Source organism: Falco biarmicus, chromosome 9 (genome assembly GCF_023638135.1).
Source record: "Falco biarmicus isolate bFalBia1 chromosome 9, bFalBia1.pri, whole genome shotgun sequence".
In the NCBI taxonomy this organism is placed as follows: Eukaryota; Metazoa; Chordata; class Aves; order Falconiformes; family Falconidae; genus Falco; species Falco biarmicus.
In genome coordinates, this window is record NC_079296.1 from 7205397 (window position 1) to 7225247 (window position 19851).

The following is a 19851-nucleotide window of genomic DNA, read 5'->3' on the forward strand; positions in this document are numbered from 1 at the left end:
TGAGCAAGTGTCAGCTGCATGACAGACCTTTGCAAACAGAGTATATTGGGGCTTTGTCTTGCTCTTCAGAAAGACTTGAGGATTAGTTTTTCTTTCCCACTGATCTTCCTCTTCAGTAGAATAAATAATGAAGAGCTAGTTGAACAATTTTAGCCCTAATTTTATTCTCTTAAAAACAATTTTTTTTTAAAAAAAAAGGGGGGAGGGGGGATATCAAGCTGTTGTCTGAAGAGTTTTTTTTTCTCTGCCCTGCCTTCTTCTCCCACCTCCCAGAATGATTCTTTATACCCAGAAGAACTTGTAGTATACATCAGCAAGTGAGGGAAGCAGGGCCCAGTGAACAGTTCTGTGACTGAGTTTTAAAAGGCCAGCGTTAACTGCCACTTGATCATGATTGGAAATGTAGAAGGTGTTTATCAAAATCCCAACCCCCTTTTTAAAAATACGTTGTATTTTCACTGTTTAAGTATCACTGAAGTTGGCCTCTCCCTGAAAGTTAGTCTCCTGAAGTGACAATTGTTTGAAAGAATTAATATAAACATTTTTAATAGGGATACATTTGGCAACTGATTAAAGGATGAGGAGACTTTTTAATTAGAAATTAACCATACTTCTAGAAGAAACAGTGAATTTTTTTTTATGCTTGAGTTGCTATACAAATTTTAGAAGAACAACCAAATGTTGGAGGGAGGAAAAAAATGCAGCGACCATTCCCTGGTGCAGCGTTTTTATCTTTCCTCTTGTTAGCTGATTAGCCTGCACAGCAGTGCCCTGATTTAACACTTTTAGTTACATGATTGTGCGATTGCTTGGCCAGACTTCAGCTCTTTCTCTGCACCGCGTATATGTCAGAGGAAATAAAGTACCCAAATAACCAGCTTGAATATCTTTAATTGTGTGGGAATTCTTGATAAAAAGTGAATATTGTGTCAGATATTTAGCTGCTTGCTTATTATGCATGTCCTGGCTTTATATCTAACCAGGCACCAGGACGAAGATCCAGATCTGCATCTCAGTCTTCAGCACATATGGTATGCCATGAGCAGGCTGTTTCTTTCACTAAATCTTTGTCCTCATTTATGTTTATTTTTTACGTGCTTTCGTATCTCTTCCTCTTACTAACTTTTCAAAGAAGGAATTTGTTTAGCAAGATGAAATGTAATCCATCAGTCCAGCAGCGACAGCTTTGTACTTATGCATTTGTAATATAGGGCTATGGGCGAAGATCCCGAACAACTTCAGAGTCCTCTGCTCATTCTGTGGGACGAGAGAGATCCAGCTCTGCAGCAAAACAGCCCTCTCCTCCTCCCTCTGTTCCTGTAGGGAAAGAGAATAAAAAAGAAATAAAAAAGGAACCAGCACCTAGAAAGGTAAGCTTTCTAAGAAAAGTAGCTAGAGCTGGAGGAGATTTGTTAGTATATGTGGTAACTCCTGGTCTGGCATACTGATTTAAGAGGACCTGACTAAACTGTTTCTTTTTGTTAGGGGTGGCTCTGGACTCAGAGTTCAAGTCCCTAACAGAAAATGAATTGTTGCATGAATGTTTTTTTTTAATCTGCCTGTAAAGGCAGTGTTGAGAGAATTAATGCGATAGACAAATTTATTTTGTAGACTGGTGGAACCTGGTTTCGCTGGCTGATGGGAAAAGGAAAGAATGAAGCTCACCTGCCAGATGACAAGAACAAATCAGTAAGGCCCCTAAATCGAAAAAACCTTCATACATTTTCCTTCATTCAGAATGTTTGCCTGGATGGCAGAGAACATTGTTTTGACAAGTAAACGTGTGTAAAACTTTGAGATTATGCTTATTCCAAGACTGGCTTTTTAAAAAAAATGTTACAAGTTTTGTTTTGGTTTAGTTTTTTTGGCTTAACAGCTTTGTTTGAACTCCTAATCTTTGACTGTGATTTTCTTGTAGATTGTTTGGGATGAACAGAAACAACGCTGGGTTAATCTGGATGAACCAGAAGAAGAGGTAAAAATATGAGTACTCATTATTTCTCCAAGTGGAAAACTAAAATCTCTACTGGCACACAGTTTTTTTTAATCTGTTATGGGCTCTTAAGAGCTGCCTTTTACTGAATTTGGATTTAAATGCACCAAATCTTGAAACTAATGAACAGGTTATATCTATTTATGGTCTACATCCTTATGGTACCAATTGTATCTTCAGTTGCTGGTGTGGATCCGGTAACTGCAATTGAATTTACAAGGGAATTTGCTCTAAACTTAGTCTGGTGTATCTCTTCATAGAGGTCGGCAGCCTAGACAGTTGCTTGTTATTTTGCTGCAAACAGAATATAGGGGAAAAAAGGTAGGAGGAGTCTATAGTTTTGAAAATGTAATGCATCATATAGACATCCTGTCCATCCTTGTCATTCAAGGATCTGTCTCAAAACACAAATGATAACAACCATCGTTGTAAATGCTTCCTTTTAGAGTGAATGTAGGTGGATTGCAGAAATGCCTTTACATTAGTTATTAGATGGAAGATGGGAAATACTGGTCTGCACTACAAGATGTATGCCTGTATACCCATTTTTATGTGCTCTGGAATAAGTAAGGAAAAAAAGTCAGAGGGATACTTGGTTTAAAACTCTCAGTCAACAATGTGGTTGGATTTTTTTTTTTTCTCCCTGCAGAGTAAGCCTCCACCGCCACCTCCGACAGGATTTCCTAAAGTTCCTCAGACTGTTCCACCTGGACCTGGAGGCCCACCTAGTGCCCCTGTCAACATGTTTTCCAGAAGAGCAGGTAACAGGCAACATTGATGCTTGAAGTATGGAAGATCTAAAGGGTTTTTTTGTCTTGCATAAAATGTGAAGGCAGAAGTCTTGGCTTTGCTGGAGCTGTTAGGGGAATGGTTGGCAACTTAGTGATACCATGGAGCTGCAACTATTGCTGGCTTAGCTCGTGCCTAGCTTCTGCACTGAGATTGCTGTCCCAACTGTACCGTGACTTGGGTATTACTGTTTGTATCCCTGAAGTGTTATTTTCTGGTTTGGAAAGATGGCTTAACCAGCAAACAGTTTGAAATAGACATGGGGATGACTAACACAAGGCTTATTTCTGGATTTTTCTGTTTTAGCTGGAAGCAGAGCCCGTTATGTTGATGTCCTGAATCCAGGTGGAACCAAGTCAAGCGGTGCTGTTCCTGCACCATCAGACCTATTTGCCCCCTTGGCACCAATGCCAATTCCTGCAAATGTGTTTGTTCCAAACTCAGGTGTGTCATGAGTGGATGAAATTGTAAGGAGGTTGTATGTCTAAGTCACTTTTGGCTGTGTGTATATTATGTAGCCTTTAACGAACATTTAAGAATGTTCCATCTTATTAACTCCAATTTGTTCTAGAAGTAGAATCAGTCTGAGAACTGCAGTAAAACAAATGGGTTAGTAAAGCCCAGCTCTGCATGCTGCAAATAAAGGGGTTCTCTTTTTTTTGCCCTCCCCCTGTCCTATTGCAGAATGGCTAGGCCATCCAAATAGCAAAATTTGACTGGTGTCGTATTCCTGTGTTGCTCAGTATCTTGTGCTCACTTCTGACACCAGTTCTTAGTTCCAAGACTGCTATTTGGCAGAAGAATGGGAGACGTCTTGCCTGCACACCTGCTTACCATCTTTTTTTTATTTTCCTGCTTTCACTACGTGCTGTGGTGCACCAAGGTTATCTGTATGAACTGTATGCATCTCCTGCTTGAACACTTGTAACAAGATTGGGGCATCTAGAGACACTGACACTACCCTCTTTAAATTACATTTTTCCTGCGAGAAGATTGGTGTTGCAGACATTCAGTTCTGCTGATGTCCCTCCTTCTCATTCCATGAAATCAAATGCCCTGATGTGGTGTGTTTGGCTGAATTCTGGTTTCTTTGTAGTTCCAGGGGAACCCCAGCCAATGGAAGGGAGTGGTGCAGCAGAGCACGCACCAGCTGCAAGTCAAACCAATGCAGATCCTGCTGCAGCTGTTGAGCCAGAGGTGGGTTAGAAAGAACGTCTTGTATATATAATTTAAACTTCTGATTAAAAAACCATCATGATTCTGAACAATACTTTCATTGCCACAGTACATACAAAGTATGTTGTTGTAGGGATTATGTTTATAACATTTTAGTTAAAGAACTGGAGAAGGGAAACTGAAGTACGAAGCCCCTGAGAAGATGTGTTTGCTCATCTGGCAGAGCTGCAGGTTCTAGTGGGTGCGGTATGTGTCAGGAAAGGGACAAAGAACATAGGAAGAGCCATACACTGCATATTTCACCTGGTTTGATGTATTGTAACATTTTGCTTCAGTGGCATCAATATAGCAGAAATGTGAAATAGCATCATAGTAACAAAGATAAATAAAAGTGCGTTGTTTTTCTTCAGTATTTAAACCCTGCAATCCTTCCTCCTGGATCTGGACTTCCTGTTTCTAACCCTGATGGCTCCCAATCAGGCGAGGTAAGGCTTGATTCAAAGTAGTTAGCTAATGACTTTTGCAGCATATTTCAACCATGAATTTGTAGTGGACTTAACATGGGCCATCTAAAACAACAAGTAACTGATTGAGTTGCCGGTGACTAGCCAAGATGGAAGCACGTGTCTGCCTCCAAAATTGTACTGAAAAGACCTCTAAGCCCATACACGAAGTTCCGTCTCCTACATTCTGTGGTGTGATCTCCTTTTTCTATCTAAGTAGACTTTTACAAGCCTTTTTCAGAATTAAATGTCCATAGCAGGGTGAAGATCTCTTTTCGCCTCCATGCATGCATATAATTTCACTAATACTAAGTGCAAGACACAACAAGGAGAATAGATTGCTATGTGCAGGCAGAGTAACATCGCCTTTGTTCCTACTAAATGTTTTCTATATCTACATAATTTTGTGCTTTAAGAAGTCCTTTTGATTTAAACTAACTTCTGGCTTTACATTTTTTTTAACTTGAAGTTGGTTTAACCTTTGGCAGTGAGACTTTTAAAGTTAAATAAAACAACTGAAAGCTTGGGGCAGTGACATGCATGACGACTTTTTTATTTGTGTTTTTTTGTATTTGTGTGTTCTTGCTGTTTTGTAGCTTTCGCGCTCTAGTTCAATGAGTTCATTATCACGTGAAGTAAGCCAGCATTTTAATCAGGTACATGTGGCTGGCCATTTTCATTTATGTTAACTTATTTTCCCCCCTCTTCATTTTGCATTTGCTTAAATATTTACTAATGCTACTTTTAGTCATTTTCCCCACTTCTCATTTCACAGAAATAACATCAAAAGTAACTAATGATGTAGTGTTCCTTTTAACACTCAAACAGGGTCTTCAATTTTTTTGTATTCATAAGAATGCATGTAATCCAGGCATGCTTTTTGTTTATGTTCATGTTCCTGAGAGATTCACTTAATAATTTTGGTCAGCTCTTCCCTGCGACACCAGAGTAGTCAGTTGATTTTTAAACAAACAAAAACAAACCAACCAACAAAACTCCTAAAAAAACTCATACAAGTAAAACCTTGTCATTCTATTGCTGCCTGTCTCAAATTGGTAATAATACCATAGCCTGTTTCATCTGCAAAAGTCCCTGTAGGAATTAAAGGAATGCTTCATCTCTGCTGTAAGTTCCAGTACTGTGGGGTCACCATAAAGGGGTGATACAAATTCTTTCTGATATTTCTTAGTAAAGCAAAGCTTGATGTAGAATGTTTATTTTGGGGCAAGTCCTAAGGTCTACTAACAAAAGCAGAAGGTACTAATTCAGTGAAGTCGCACCGGTGTCTTGTTTTGGTTTTGCATGCTTTGGATTTTCAGAGCTATTTACAGTTTATGCATGTGACATTGTTTTGCCAATTCCTACATTAAGCGAGTAATATTAAAGATATGGATGCAAATTGTACCGGCACTTCTGGCAGTTGTTACAATATGCTGCTCTGTCCATATTGTTGGCATTATTACTGTGAATATTTGCTCTGTATGACTAAGCAAACCACATTTGAGAGGCACTGAAGCTCTGCGGTTCTGTAACTGGAGGATTATCTACTTTCTAGCCTGCCACTGTACCACCTTCAGGGGGGCCTGCAGCAGGAACAGTACCGTTCTACAATCCTTCTCAATTTGCACAAGTGAGTAAAAGCCTCATCCTTACTTAGAACAAAACTATTGAACAAACCCATGATTTCATGTTTCACTAGCTGAATTGAGACTGTTGCATGTAGAGTGTTAGGCATGCATATAGAGAAGTCTAGCACCGGTTTAAATGAACAGGTTTGCATTCAAAACTTTATTGGCAACTTTTTTTATCTTTGTCTCCAGTATGATACTTCCACAGAATGTTTTTTTATTCCGGTTCTCCTTTTTCAGTCTCCTGCAGTGACTGGAAGTTCAAGACTGGGAAGAATTGGACAGAGGAAGTATCCAACATTGAAGTAGAATACAATGGCTTTGTATTTGGAATTCTCACTTGTGTTCTGAGTATGCGAAGAACTATTCAATCTTATGGCACATGGCATCAGTACTAGCTGCAGTTGACATGATGGAAATTTGATGACGGGTGATTTTTATCATGGGTCTCCCTGCTTGCACCTCATCTACGCAAATCATTACCAAACATGAAATATATGTAACTTTTTCCTTTTAAGAAACCTGGCTAGAAATAGCTTTGCTGTGATAAAGAATAGACACAAGGGAGGAAATAGTTGCTGTCTGTTACAAAAACTATTTGTAAATTGCATAGGCAATTTATTCCTTAAGTTTATTTTAAACCTACTAGTGTGACCTTCAAAGACATAGTTTCAGGGATTCCTTAATTTCTGAAGGATGCCCCCCTCCCAGTGGGGGAAAAACACGTCCACATTGTAACATAACACTCTCTGGCCTTAAGAGGACCATGCACAATTGTAATGCTTATCAAACAGGACTTGGTTTGTTGGTGTGTGAAATTGGAGATGTTCATCTGGGAAATGCCTCACGCTGGTTTGTTTTTTGAAGGAGGGAGGGGGCCACAGCTCATCCAAATAAATTGACCTATATTGAACGAAAACTGTGACTGTAATCTAATACTAATTTGATTTGGATCTTACCTAGTATGTATGTAGTTTGTGGTTTAGACTACTTGTAAAGCAAATTGTATAGTCTGAAAGAAGCTCTCTGTATAATAGCCAATGCTGTACTATTTGACGAGTGAGTGTTCTTTTAAGTGCAATACGGTTACTTGCTTTCTCTCAAACGGCTGGCACTGTACAATTAAGGTGGTAACAGCTTGAAAGTTGTCTACATTTTTTCCTGTTGAGTGCCAGAATCAGCATAATACTCTGTTCTTGAATTTCCATTACTAAAATAATCAAGGTCTTAAATAGCTAACAGCTGAATTTCAAACATACTAAAAAGATGAGACCTCTGCCGATGGACTTTAAAATCTTTAGGTTTTAATATAGGAAATCTTGAAAACCATGATATGCAACATTCATATTCACTGAAGAATCTGAATTATCTGCAAAGAGAGAAATAAACTTTAAATATTTATTAAATCATTAGGCCATATTTTATTTAGAACTTGCCACCAAAATATTTGATTTTACTTGAATTTCTGCCCATGAGTAGAAATAATGTGAATGTGAAATTGCCAGTGTTGGTCCCCAATTGTTTTTGGTTTTGGTTTTTGTTTTTGTTTGTTTGTTTTCCTGAATAACTCCACCTTTCTGAGATCTCGATAGCCTTACGTATGTCCTAAAAGGTTTGTATGTAGCAGAAGTAAAACGCTGTTTGGGGGGATTAGAAACCTTTGCATAATGGTCCATGCTCAATTCCAGATGTGGTCAGCAGCAGTGTCGTTTACTTTTCTATAACTGAAACCTAGTCAGACACTTGGTTTTCCTCTAGTTCAGCCAGGCTGCTGCTGATTTTCTCCTTTCAGTAGAGACTGCCAAACAACTGAATTCAAGAAGGCTTCCTTTGAGCTGGGAGCGGCTATCTTTCCTAAGTGTAAGATTTGACACTGTAAATTCTTAAATAAAATATTTTGCGCTCTGGAGCACTTTCACATTTTACTACTACTTGTGATTATTGCTTTAGCAGGCTGGGTGAGGGAACCTCTCCTCTATCTTTGGAAAGACTCTGGGGCCGTTTTGTGCTGTAACTGGTTTAAGAGTTTGTGCCTGTGCATCGGGCTCTTCACTGAAATGTTCCAAATTGAAGCTGTAGATTTCATATAAACAGCTGTTAATTTTAAGTGTAAAATGCTTTGCTTTAGGCTGCTTATTTAAATACTGCTTTAATCTAGGGTGGATCGTGACAGCCGTGGGCTGTGAGGTTGATTGATTGACGTCTCGCCCCCCGCAGGGAGGGGACGGAGGCGCGATCCTCCGGCCGCCAGGGGGCGCTGCCGCTGCCCGGCCCCGTGCCCAGCGCCGCCGCCGTTGCTACGAGTCTGAGGCGGCCTCTCCCGCCGCCCGCTCGGCCTGCCCGCCCCCGGGCCGGGGCTGCCGCCCGCCCTGTCGCCGCCGGCCCCTGAGGGAGAGAAGGGCGGCTGGAGCCGGCGGGGCCCGGGCCGCGGCGGGTGAAGTGGAGCCGGCCTCTGCCGCGGCGGCGGCAGCGGGCCTCGAGGTCAGTGGTCTGCGAGCGGGGCCGGGGGGTGGGGGGACTCGTCCGGGGCAGGGGTCCCTGAGGGGGCAGGGGCTGGGGTGCTGTCCCGCCTGCCCGGGGGGGAGCGGCCCTGGGTGCGGGAGCAGCGTGCCGCCGCGGGCGGGCACGGCGGTTGACGGGAACCGCGCAATAACGGGGTGCCCCCCCAGGCCCGAGTGGGCCTCGTCCCCCCGTCCCTGTCCCGCAGCCCCCCCCCGTTCCCATCCCATGACCCCCGGGTGCTCTCCCGGTCCCAGCGGCGGCGCCCGGGTTTGGCGCAGAGCGAGGAGGCGGCAGTGACCTCCCCGCTGGGTGATCCCGGTGGGAGCTGGGGTGGCTGGAAAATTCCTGGTCTGTGGCCCCGGTGCTGCGGGCAGCCCAGGGCGGGTTGTGCCGGGGCCACCCCACAGCGAGCGGAGCCAGCAGTGGCTGAGGCGCAGGTTTCATTTCCTTCTGCACTCACAGGATACACAACCTTCTTTTGAAGCAGACCACGTGCAGCCGTGATGCCCGCAGCAGCGAGGGAGCCGCTTCACTGCTCTGCTCTGGAAAAAAAAAAGAAAATAACATTCATTTTCTAACAAGGTCACGTTAAGGTTTGAATTGTTCCTGAAGAGAGGTCCTGTGAGGAGCTTGCTTTCTGATTAAGGAGCGGAGTTCGCAGCTCCTAACTTTTCATTCTTATGGGTTTCCCTTGCGGAAATGGGGTATCCCGCCTCGTCAAATTCGGCAGACAATGCATTTGCCTGCAAGAATACTCGCCCTTCATCTTCAACTAAAAATTGAGCTGTCTTTGATGTCCGTGTCTTTCTGGCTTAAAGCCCTGTCAACCAGCGGGGGTAAGCAAGGGAAGGAAACTATGCTCTGAGGAACTTTTCTTAAGGAGCAGCATCCATAGCCAGTTCCTGGGGGAGAATGAGTACTCCAAATGGATTTCCACAGCACTCGGGGGCATGTGTTACTCCGAGCACAGAAGGTGGAGCAGTACAGGACCTGCATGCGAAAAAAGCTGGCAAAGCAGCAAAGAAGGAGGCTGGTGGTAATGGGGTGCTTACCTTTGAAGATCATTCAAGTGTAGGCAGCTCTTTACATGAAAAGCTTCTAGCGGGTGAACTCAAAGATAATGTGAAAATTCAATCGGTCACTCCAAGGCCTCCTCGGAAACCCCGGCTGGAGCGTGCTGCATCCCTGGATGAGAAAAGCTGGAGGAGGTGGAGGCGGTTTAGAACAAGTCAGGAAAGTCTGACTGATCCCAATGAGACAAGTTCCTCAAATGGTTCTCTGCAGGAACCATCCCTCAGCCCTCCTGTCAGGGGTAGGGCAAGCCCCTGCCATCAGTGCTGCCAGCAGAATTCCTTGCACAGTTCACCAAATGCCTCGGAAGCCAGTCCTGTGGGGAAGAGCAGAGGAGGCACCTCTGACCTGGGGAAACGAGCCTCTGAGATCTCCAGTGCCTTTGGTGGGCTTCTGCGGGGGAAGGCGTTTGCAGGTGGCAAACCCCGGCTGTCCCAAATAATGCCAGCTCGACCTCTGCCACCCATGGAGTTCAATGTGGCCTCTCACACACTGAGGACAGCTAATAGGATTGACTCAGATTGTCTGGATTATCGACATTATTCTCAGCCCAAGTTTGGGAGGGTAAGCAGCAGCTTGAACGATACCAGGCTGCATGGCAATGGGACGGTCTATGATAATTGCTCTACAGACTCCATGAAATCTACGTTCAGCCTGCTCACTCCCATTCGCTCCAAGGATGTTCGAACCAGGTATGTCCCCCAGCTTCTCGTGGCAAAGTTTGCGGTATGCCAGAAGGGAGGTGGCTGCCCTGCAGAATCCTGCTGGGCAGAGGCAGAGAACTTCCCACTGACTGGAAAGCACAGAAGTTGTTATGGGTGGTGGTTTAACCTGCTGTGGAGACTGGAAACAGTTTGAAGATGAAACAAGTAGTACAAATGCTCTCTATTTGCTCCTTTTAGTTGGGTATTTGTTTTCATAAATACAAGTTTGATTTGCTGTCCACTTGCTTGTACTATTTAAGTAATTTGTTTTGAAGATTAAGAAACAGTGGCTGTGCCTGCTAACAGTTGGGGTTTTTTTCAAATCTAAAAGTACCTGGGGCTTGAACTGAAATGTTAAATGGCAGGGAAACCCCCCAGATATTTTAGCTTGAAACTATTGTGCAGCACATGCAGTGCTGTCACAATCCTGTAGGATGCTGAGGGCCCTCTGCAGATGTTGAGCTTTTTTGGCTTCTGGCGGGATCAAATCATGTACTGTGAACTGCTTCAGTGTCCCACAGGAGCTCGTCTGCTCCAGTTTTTCCAGAAATCTCTTGAGGAAGAGTGTGACTGCACTCGGATCTCAGCACTTTCTCCTAGTGTGGCCCTGACCTCTTGCTCTGGTTGCTCATTTGTCGTCATTCTTAGTTAAGTTTAGGTTGATGATTGGAGGGAACCAAGATGGGTGTATTAACCTGCTTGGTAGTGTATCGAATCCTTGTCTTGTGTTGGCTGCAGACCCTCTATTTGTGAAGACCTGCCAGCACACAAACACTGCAACTGGTATTATTGGTAATACTGCAGGTCAGGAAACATGTTAAAAGGTCAAGGATACCAAGTACTCAGCTAAGAGTACATATTACAGACATACGACAGTCTGCAAGGCCTTAGAGGGATAAATCTGATCATTGATCCAAAGAGTGGGAGTTGGTGGTGCAGAGGAAAGTAATTCTGAGATAAAAAGGGGGATTTTTTCAAATCTAAAAGTACATGGGGCTTGAACTGAAATGTTAAATGGCAGGGAAAAACCCCAAATATTTTACCTTCTGGTAAAGAAGCCCCGAAGATAGATTGTGACTTGTTTGCCATGAGGGGTTTTCTTTCACTTCCTTCTGCAAAGCTGTTAGAGTCAGGTCAGCAGCTGGGTAGACCAGTGGGTTGTACAGCATTCTCTGACATCATGCTGTCATGATTATTTGCGGAGCTTAAGCAAGATTAAAAATGCTTATTCGACTTGGAGTCCTTTTGCCAATACCCCTTGCTTTTGTAACCAGTGTGTTTGGAGAGGCAGGTGACGCAGGGCAGATCTACCCTCTTTAAATGTGATACTCTTTTAGACCTCAGACTCAATAACTCATTTACTTGAAAGCTAATTTGATGAGCTGAATTGAAGGAAGAATGTCAGTTTGAATCCTTGATTAGGAGCAACTTAGTGCCAGAGCACTGGGAATGGTGGAGCTATTTTTCATGTTTCAAGTAAACTGGGCTGCTTCAAGATACTCAGAAATCAAACCAATCTCTTCGTTTTGTGTCTGTGGTAAGTACTGGAGGGATTTGAGGACTTTGGATGGCTTCAGTCTTCTCAGCACAGAACCTGTGCAGCATCAGTCTCACGTCATACTCTTGTCCTGATGTTGAAAATGCCAGTTTATGACAGTAGTTTTGTTTTCTTGCATGTGATCCATGAACTGTATAAGGGTTGGAACTTTATAAGGAACTTTAGGCAAGCAAATAATACAAATAATACTAAATGCCGTTTTCTTGAACTAAAGGTATGTTCTTGATTAACTCAGGATTGAATCTTTACAACTCATTATTCCAACTGCCATGCCATTTCCTTAGATGCTTTTTTATGGGTCTTCTGTTGATAGAAGCTATTTGGAAGGCAGCCTTCTGGCAAATGGTGCCTTACTGGGAGCAGAAGAACTTAGCAGATATTTCCCTGATCGGAATATTGGAATTTTTGTGGCCACCTGGAACATGCAGGGCCAGAAGGTATGTGCATGTAAGTCTCCACAGGTCTTGGTGGCAGTGGTAAGGTTACCCCATCTTTACTGCAAGGACTGGTGCATTGTTTTTTTTCTGTTTGTGACTATGTTCCTCATCAACCTGAGTTTGTCTTTATCAAATTACAAGGCCCTCTCGTGCATGTTCATCTTAGTGAGAGAGTCATTGTAAGGGGGTTCCTCAGACACTAGGTATGGAAACAGTGACCTCGCTAAGTGTCACTCTGGCTTTTTGTGGCAGCTCCTTCACGCTCTGTTGCAATTATAGAGTGTGAAGGGTCATTATAGAATTAAGGGTCATATGAAGTTGACAGTTTAGTGCTTGTGATGAGAACATGTCCGATAAAGAACACAGCCTCCTGCCTACATCTTTAGGTAGCCAAGGAATTCAAGATTGATTCTACCAGGTGACTGAGAAGCTGTGCTTGGAAGAGCACAAGCAACCCCTGGGCTGTTCAGTAAATAGCCTATGCGCTTCATAAAAAGTAAGCATTAGAGGAAATTAGAAACATCACATAGCTGGCCCACATGGCTGAACTGTGGAATCTTGGTTGCTGCTGGAGTGACAGCGGTTGAAGTGTGCCTTTGGGAAGGAGAATTTTTAGTATTATCACTTAACCTGTTTTTTGAAGCCTGGATTGTTTGTGTATGTTGTGGAACTTGTAGCTTAGGCTGCACCTTTCTAGTGCTTTTCTAGCACATCCTTGCATAACTAATACTGCTGGTTTATCTCTTTTCTTTTCTTTTGGTTTTAATAATAGGAACTTCCAGTGAATCTGGATGACTTCTTATTACCAACAGATCCTGACTATGCCCAGGACATGTATGTCATTGGGGTTCAAGAAGGCTGTCCAGACAGGTAGCAAAAACAATGTAATGAACCATCCTTTTTTATTGTTAACTAATTACTTTGGTTTTAATTAGTCTGGAAAGAGTCTCCATCATATTCTTAATATATTCAGTAAACCCCCCATTTAATAAGACTCTTGAATTCCATTGCATGAGCACCAAGGGAAATGGGTTTTAGAGGAAAATGTCACAAAACTCTGTAAATATGGAACTTGGCCCTGTTGTTGGACAGCTGAGAGCAAAACTGTCTGATTTCTGTGGGCATCTTACAGTAGATCTGGGCTGGCTGTGAGCTCGCCCGTGGGTGGGCTGTTAGTGTTAGCAGCCACGTGCTCAGTAGCAGGATATTGCTGCAAATTTCTAGTCTGCCTGGGATTGACTGACCCTAGAAGAGCAGGTTGAAGCCTCATGTAGGACTCTGCTTTTTTAGGGTATCTTCCCAGTGGGACTCTGTTTTCCTCAGATTTGCAAGCTGCTCGGTGCAGTAGCTGTGGTACTCTCTCACCAACACGCAGAGCCTGCTGCATGGCATGTGTGGAGTTGCACGTTAGACTGGCGAGCCTTCACTGCAGCATCGCTGTGGCCGTGGAAGTTTTGCCTATGCTTACTTGACATTCTTTATCAGAAGGATTTCTCTGTTTTCGCAATGCTGATTTTCTTTCCTGGTTATTGTCTCTTGTACTGTCCTTGTGATCCAGCTGTTGTTCTTTCCTGCAGAAGAGAGTGGGAGATCCGCCTGCAAGAGACGCTGGGCCCCCACTACGTCATGCTCTACTCTGCAGCACACGGGGTGCTGTACATGTCGATCTTCATTCGGAGGGACCTGATCTGGTTCTGCTCAGGTGTGTGGTCCAGTAAGAGCTGGAGAGCAGGGAGGTGAAAGAACTGCTGCCATCCTCTTCCCAGGGCTGTCCCTCACCTAGCTTTCCTGCTCACTGCCTCTAGAGGCTTTTCAGTAAAAGCAGCTTCTCTTTCTCCTTCCAGAAGTGGAGTATGCCACAGTGACAACACGAATCGTATCTCAGATCAAAACCAAGGGAGCTCTGGGAATCAGCTTCACATTTTTTGGGACCTCCTTTCTCTTCATCACCTCCCACTTCACATGTGAGACATTTACAATCTTTTTAGAAGTGTCCTGATTGAGGGAAGAGGGGGGTTGCTTTACACAGGTAAAAAAGCTGCAGAGGACACAGGAGTAGGACAGACTGAAGTCAAAGCTCAGGATTGCTGAGCTGAAAACAATAAGGGGGGAGGATTTTTTGGTAGCAAACTTAGAAAAGAACTGTGTTTAGTAAACCAGAAATTAATTCTGCACAATTGTATCCCTTTTTCCACACCTTCTGTCATTATTTTTCAGTGTGTGTGCTCCCTGGGCCAGTGTGTTACATTTTACATGTGGAAAATGTCCAGTGTCCTTTGGAAGCTCCTGTTGTAACCAGAAATGGTAATTGAATGAAAATGATGCATTGTTGGCAGTAATGGGGTTTCTGTCTTTCAGCTGGGGACAGTAAGGTGAATGAGAGGAAACTGGACTACAATAAAACCATTCAAGCCCTTACACTTCCCAAGAATGTTCCGGACACAAACCCGTATCGATCCAGTTCCAGTAAGTGTAAAACCATTGTGGTATGGGAGCCCAAATGGACAGTTTGTGCACTGTCTTTCAGTCTACACTAAGGAAGAGAGAGTGAGAGTGCTAATTTCAGACAGTATAAAAAGAGACCATGGGATCTTTTGACTGAGGATGTTTGTTAGTCATTTTTTTTTTAGGTGGGGTGTAATTTTGGAGGAAATTTCAGAGAAAAAGTTTAAATGGAGAGGAAGAGAGAAAGCTCAAAAGGAATTTTCATTGTTTTTTTTCCTCAGAACAGCAGTAAGATAATTTTGGTGTAATTTTTATCAGTGTTATGGATGTTCCACTTCCCAAGTGTTTTCTAGAACAAGTAGAAATTAGTTTATTTCAAAACTGAAGAGAAGGACTATTATTTCAGTTTGCATATACACAGGTCAGCACATTGTTTGCCTAATTCCCTTACCATTTCTTAATACTGTGCTGTTAACATGAAGTTTACATATATAGCTAAGCCCTTTTTCTAGAAAGATGAATTTACTCTCTATCTGCAGTGTAGCATTAGGGTTTTGTGTTCATACTGGTTTTAGGTCCTACAGATATTTTGGTCTCTTTTCATCTTTTTGTATGATTTTTTATATTTCTGTTCTATTTTCTACTGGTTGTTGATTACCACATTCTGTGGTGGTCACAGGCAGAAAACATGCTCGAGTGTTAAATCTCCTGGTAGTGAAAAAGAATTTTTGCCTTATGTTCTTTGAACTTACCTAGCAGCACTCTCAGTAAGCTATGCATCACACAGCTCTCACTTCAAAAGAATTAAGTGAGTTTTGTTTTAATGAGCATGTAGTATATCTTATACTTTAATTTTCCTCAAAAGTCAAAAGGAGATTCAGGGAAGAAAATTCGGAACTTTTCAGGATGTTTACCTTTATACTGGCACTTCTGGCTTGAATTTGCAGGTGATGTCACCACTCGGTTTGATGAAGTATTCTGGTTTGGTGACTTCAACTTCCGACTAAATAAGGACCGTGAGACTGTGGATTCCATCTTGAACCAAAACCTGGAAACAGACGTGTCCAAGCTACTGGCATATGACCAGCTCACTAGTGAAATGAGTAGGGGTGAGGGACAGCTGTTTTTCACCCTAGTCTCCAGGAACAAAGATATCTACACACAGAAATTATTACAGCCAAATCCCTATTTCCTAGCCAAATCCCTATTTCCTAGAGACCTTTCCTGCTTCCGCTTGTTAAGTTCCCTAAAAAAAAAGTTAGTAGTTGTCAAATACAGTGGCAGCCTATACAAGGGACTTTTTGCTATAGCACTTTGCTATATAGAGTGTAATCTCCCAAGCCATTTACTGTTTCATCTGACTCCTCTATAAATGGGACATCATTCTGTCACAGCATCTAGGGTGTTTAGATATGAACAGCTAGCATTTGCAAAGCATCATGAGCTTTCAGTGGAAGGAGAAGTGTGTGCACCAAGTGTTCTTTGTTTAAATAGCCACTGGCTATTTCTTAACCTCACTATGTAAGAAATTGAGCATGCTCCCTTTCTGGAGCCCAAGCCCTGTTTTTTCTAGTCACGCATGTACATGGCTGCTGTGTCTAGCCAGCATAGTTAAGCAGTGTTGAATAAATGCAGAAATGCATCAGGTTCTTAGGAAGGAGAAATCTGTTGTCCATGCTGTTCTCTCCTTCTCTTACAGGGTCTATTTTCAAAGGATTCCAAGAGGCTGACATTCATTTCCGTCCTTCGTACAAGTTTGACATAGGAAGGGACAGCTATGACACCACTTCCAAACAAAGGACTCCTTCCTACACGGTAAGGGATGATTTCAGAGCAGCATGCTTGGAAGGGCTGCTCAACCTCACATCTGCCTCCAAAAGGAATTCTCACCTGCAAGAAAAAGCTGCCTTCTGCAGTTGGTATGTATGAGATATGATTGTGCTGAGATTTGTTGCTTAAGGGCAACAGGGCAGGTGGAACTGGTTTGGAAGAAAGGATTATTGAATCTCTGCATACAGGGAGAGTTTGGCACAAGCTGCTAATTTTATTTTCCCTGCCTTACATCCTGTTTGAGTGCATTCTCCCCTGCACTCCGAGCTGGGCACAGAACCGCTGTTGGGATCAGACACTCATTCTTCATGAATGTATCCCTGTCCGAGACACTGAGTGTGATAAGTGAATGGATTTGTCTCTTGTGTACTAGTGCTTCTTTCCAGGGTGGATGTGCAAAGGGAGTTACAATCAGTTTCCCCTCTCTCTCTGCCTCCCAGGATCGAGTTGTATACCGCAGTCGGTACAGAGATGACATCCATGCTGTCAAGTACTCATCTTGTCCTGTGATCAAAACTTCAGACCATCGGCCTGTATTTGCCTTGTTTCGTGTGAAAGTGAGGCCTGGCAGAGACAAGTTAGTACCTTCTTGTGCCACTCTGTATGATTGCATGTGATTCCAGTGATCCTAAGGATATGCTCCTCTTCGGAGTTTGTCCTGCCAGGACAGTTCCTGGAATAGAGTTTATCCCATGTAGCACTTTGCAGCCTGTTTGTTTTTTTGCGCAATGTAAGCAGTGGTCAGAGCAGTCAGAGCGCTTAAACCTTGCACTGACATTTGACATCCCTGCTGCCCGGGTGCCTTAATCCTCCTGAAGGAGATAAATGGAGTCTATTGCAATTGACTATAAATCTGTTTTATCTGAGATGCAGCTCTCTCTTTTTTCTGTCAGCATGGACAGGTTTCCTCATCTGTTCCTGTTTCCCTCTTTGGGATCAATGCTGTTTTCCCTCCCCAAAGGTGGCTGCATTTACACGTTTGTCAGTGGAGTATTTTGAGATCCTCTAAGTCCCTCATGTCCCACCATGGGCTGTTGCTAGTAGAACTCCTTAGAAAATTTGGCTGAGTCACTGAAACGTAGTTAGTGTCTTTTCTGTGAGTAGCATGGTCAGGGATTTCAAGACTCGGGTATCTAGAACATGGGGCTTTCTCAAAGCACTTTATCAGCAGTGCAATTAGAATTGGGATTTTTTTTATTTACGGGTATTAAATATCCACTAAACAGAAGTAGAGCAGAGTCTATGATGCTGGAGTTTCCTTCTGGTCTCTCTAGAGCAGACCAAGGTAAGAACTGTTGTGCATGAACCATACCAGCAGATACACCAAGTTAACAGTAAGAGAGTTTAGCTTTTCAAATGAGTGAGTTTTTTGGTTTAGGGTTATAAAGGATGTCCTCCATGTATGCCCTTTATGAATACAGGCATATTCATGCTTAAATTGAAAGTACATTTGCCTTTTTACAACTAATATTTTCTTCATTCAAATGCATTGTGAAAAACCTTAACTTGTTGCTGTGGAAGAACAACTTTGTTTTACCCATTTTCTCCCACAGCAGCAGCTGAATGCCTTAAAGGAAAAACCGGGTTTCTGGCCTTTGTTGTGTGAACCAGTTGGGAAATGTTGGGCAAACAAGAAGAATGTATTTGTGCCCTGATCTAATTGCTTGTGTTTATATTGTAGCATTCCACTTGCAGCAGGGCAGTTTGACAGAGAACTCTACTTAATCGGTATAAAGAGACGGATTACAAGGGAACTTCAGAAACGGCAAGAGCAAAAGGACCAAAAATCCAGCAGCATATGTAGCATTTCCTGAGCTGAAAACTCCGCAGTGCTTCTGTTAGAGGTGCCCAGAAAGAGGATTTTAGGCCACAGCAAACTGCAGGGAATTGTCTGCTTAAGCACCTCTGGTAGCTGCTGCGGATTGTGAAGAATGTCTTAAACCTCATCCTGGATTCATTTGCATGAGCTAATCCATGTAGCTCAAGTGCTTTCGCTGAAGAAAATGGAGTCAGTTATTTAGGACATCCATCCTAACAGATGTAACTGATTTATTTTTAACCACACTATCTATGGAAGTAACCAGGTGCAGTCTCTTGGTTCTAAGATGACTCCACGCAGCAGGCACAGCTTCTGGAATTGGCATCACCAAGGGCAGGGGACCCAAGAAAAGCCTGCAGAAAGGTGAACTTTTTTGTTTGTCGGTTTGATTTGATCTGGTTAGCTTACATATGTTGTGAGGTTGCTTTTTTTCTCCTCATCTTTAGCCAATCGTACGGTATTCTGTAAAATGTGTGACAGGGACCAGTTAGGGGACTTGGGCAGTTTTGTGTACGGATGGTGCTCCTGTGTTTGGCTTAGGCTTTTTTGGTCCTCTGCAGCAAGATCTGTGTGAATGTACTACTGTACATCTGAAGTGTAGAAACATTGCCTTTCAATATTTATTTTATAAGCCTTCTGTTACTAAGGGGGTAAATATCAATCTCACACCATAGATTTGGCTGTTGAGACTGCTTGAAACAATCCCTTCCTTAACTCACTTGCCCTCCCCAGGGGCGATAAAATATTACCTGCCTTCAGCAGCAGGATGCTTGAGTTGAAAATAATGGTCTAAGTACAGCTAATGTGTAATGCTTCACCAAAGTGATTATAACATCAAGTGAGTATACTAAGGAAGTACACAGAGGAACTGCAGCAAGTCAGATCAGCGCAGTTCCATTACCTCTGATTACAGTTAATTCCATTTGTTTTCATTTTTCCAATTCAGTGAACTGTGAATAACTTGCTATTTTTGAAGTAGTGTTAAGGCTAAACATACTACATGGACCAGTACAGCACTAGTAAAATGTTAAATACAGCTAATACTTAAAAACTTCATGGGCACAGATCAGCTGGATCATTAATCACCTTAGTACATAAAACACCCCGCGAACAACTTGAGGAAGTGCTGCTAACTATGCAACCTGTCCAAGACAGAGCTTCTGTTCTGCGGTACAAACATTTATGGCACTGACCTGTCTGTAGCCATCAGGTATTTGGATTGCCTTTCTTTTTAAAGGAATAAAAATAAATTAATGCAATACCTTAAATGAGAACCAGCTCTTATTGCAGGGTTGTCAGAACTAGAGTTCTTTGACTGTGTGTTGTTCGGGTGATCTGAGCCATTTGCCTTCAGCTGGAAGAGCAGGACAGATTTCTTCAGAATCGTTTGCATTGA

The 19851-nt window shown here is 42.9% G+C and overlaps 2 protein-coding genes across 8 annotated transcripts in view; both read left to right on the plus strand.

Moving 5' to 3' along the window:
* SEC16A (SEC16 homolog A, endoplasmic reticulum export factor) overlaps window positions 1–8007 on the plus strand; it is a 31653-nt gene extending 23646 nt beyond the window's left edge. For 5 of the 7 annotated variants that reach the window (XM_056351078.1, XM_056351081.1, XM_056351082.1 and 2 more), the window contains 11 exons: window positions 984–1031; window positions 1212–1370; window positions 1612–1689; window positions 1919–1975; window positions 2643–2754; window positions 3089–3226; window positions 3879–3979; window positions 4369–4443; window positions 5058–5117; window positions 6017–6091; window positions 6330–8007. In XM_056351078.1, the coding sequence (XP_056207053.1) occupies window positions 984–1031; window positions 1212–1370; window positions 1612–1689; window positions 1919–1975; window positions 2643–2754; window positions 3089–3226; window positions 3879–3979; window positions 4369–4443; window positions 5058–5117; window positions 6017–6091; window positions 6330–6398 (972 nt within the window). In that variant the 3' untranslated portion in view covers window positions 6399–8007. The remainder of the gene's footprint in view (window positions 1–983; window positions 1032–1211; window positions 1371–1611; window positions 1690–1918; window positions 1976–2642; window positions 2755–3088; window positions 3227–3878; window positions 3980–4368; window positions 4444–5057; window positions 5118–6016; window positions 6092–6329) is intronic. The other 2 variants (XM_056351079.1, XM_056351080.1) reach the window with 2 other exon arrangements.
* A 1104-nt stretch (window positions 8008–9111) lies between these two features.
* On the plus strand, window positions 9112–19723 carry INPP5E (inositol polyphosphate-5-phosphatase E). The gene is made up of 10 exons (XM_056351094.1): window positions 9112–10354; window positions 12238–12361; window positions 13134–13231; window positions 13939–14063; window positions 14206–14325; window positions 14720–14827; window positions 15754–15915; window positions 16506–16621; window positions 17077–17213; window positions 18318–19723. Exons 1-10 carry the CDS (start codon window positions 9504–9506, stop codon window positions 18448–18450), a joined length of 1974 nt encoding a protein of 657 aa, XP_056207069.1. The 5' UTR covers window positions 9112–9503; the 3' UTR covers window positions 18451–19723.
* The last annotated feature ends 128 nt before the right edge of the window (window positions 19724–19851 follow it).

What these genes read in the sequence shown, in the direction of transcription:
- INPP5E (XM_056351094.1), top strand. Translation starts at nt 9,504, where the DNA reads ATGAGTACTCCAAATGGATTTCCACAGCACTCGGGGGCATGTGTTACT. An exon ending in CCTGATCTGGTTCTGCTCAG is followed by an intron (nt 14,064 to 14,205) that starts GTGTGTGGTCCA and finishes TTCTCCTTCCAG; the next exon opens with AAGTGGAGTATGCCACAGTG. An exon ending in CCCGTATCGATCCAGTTCCA is followed by an intron (nt 14,828 to 15,753) that starts GTAAGTGTAAAA and finishes TTGAATTTGCAG; the next exon opens with GTGATGTCACCACTCGGTTT.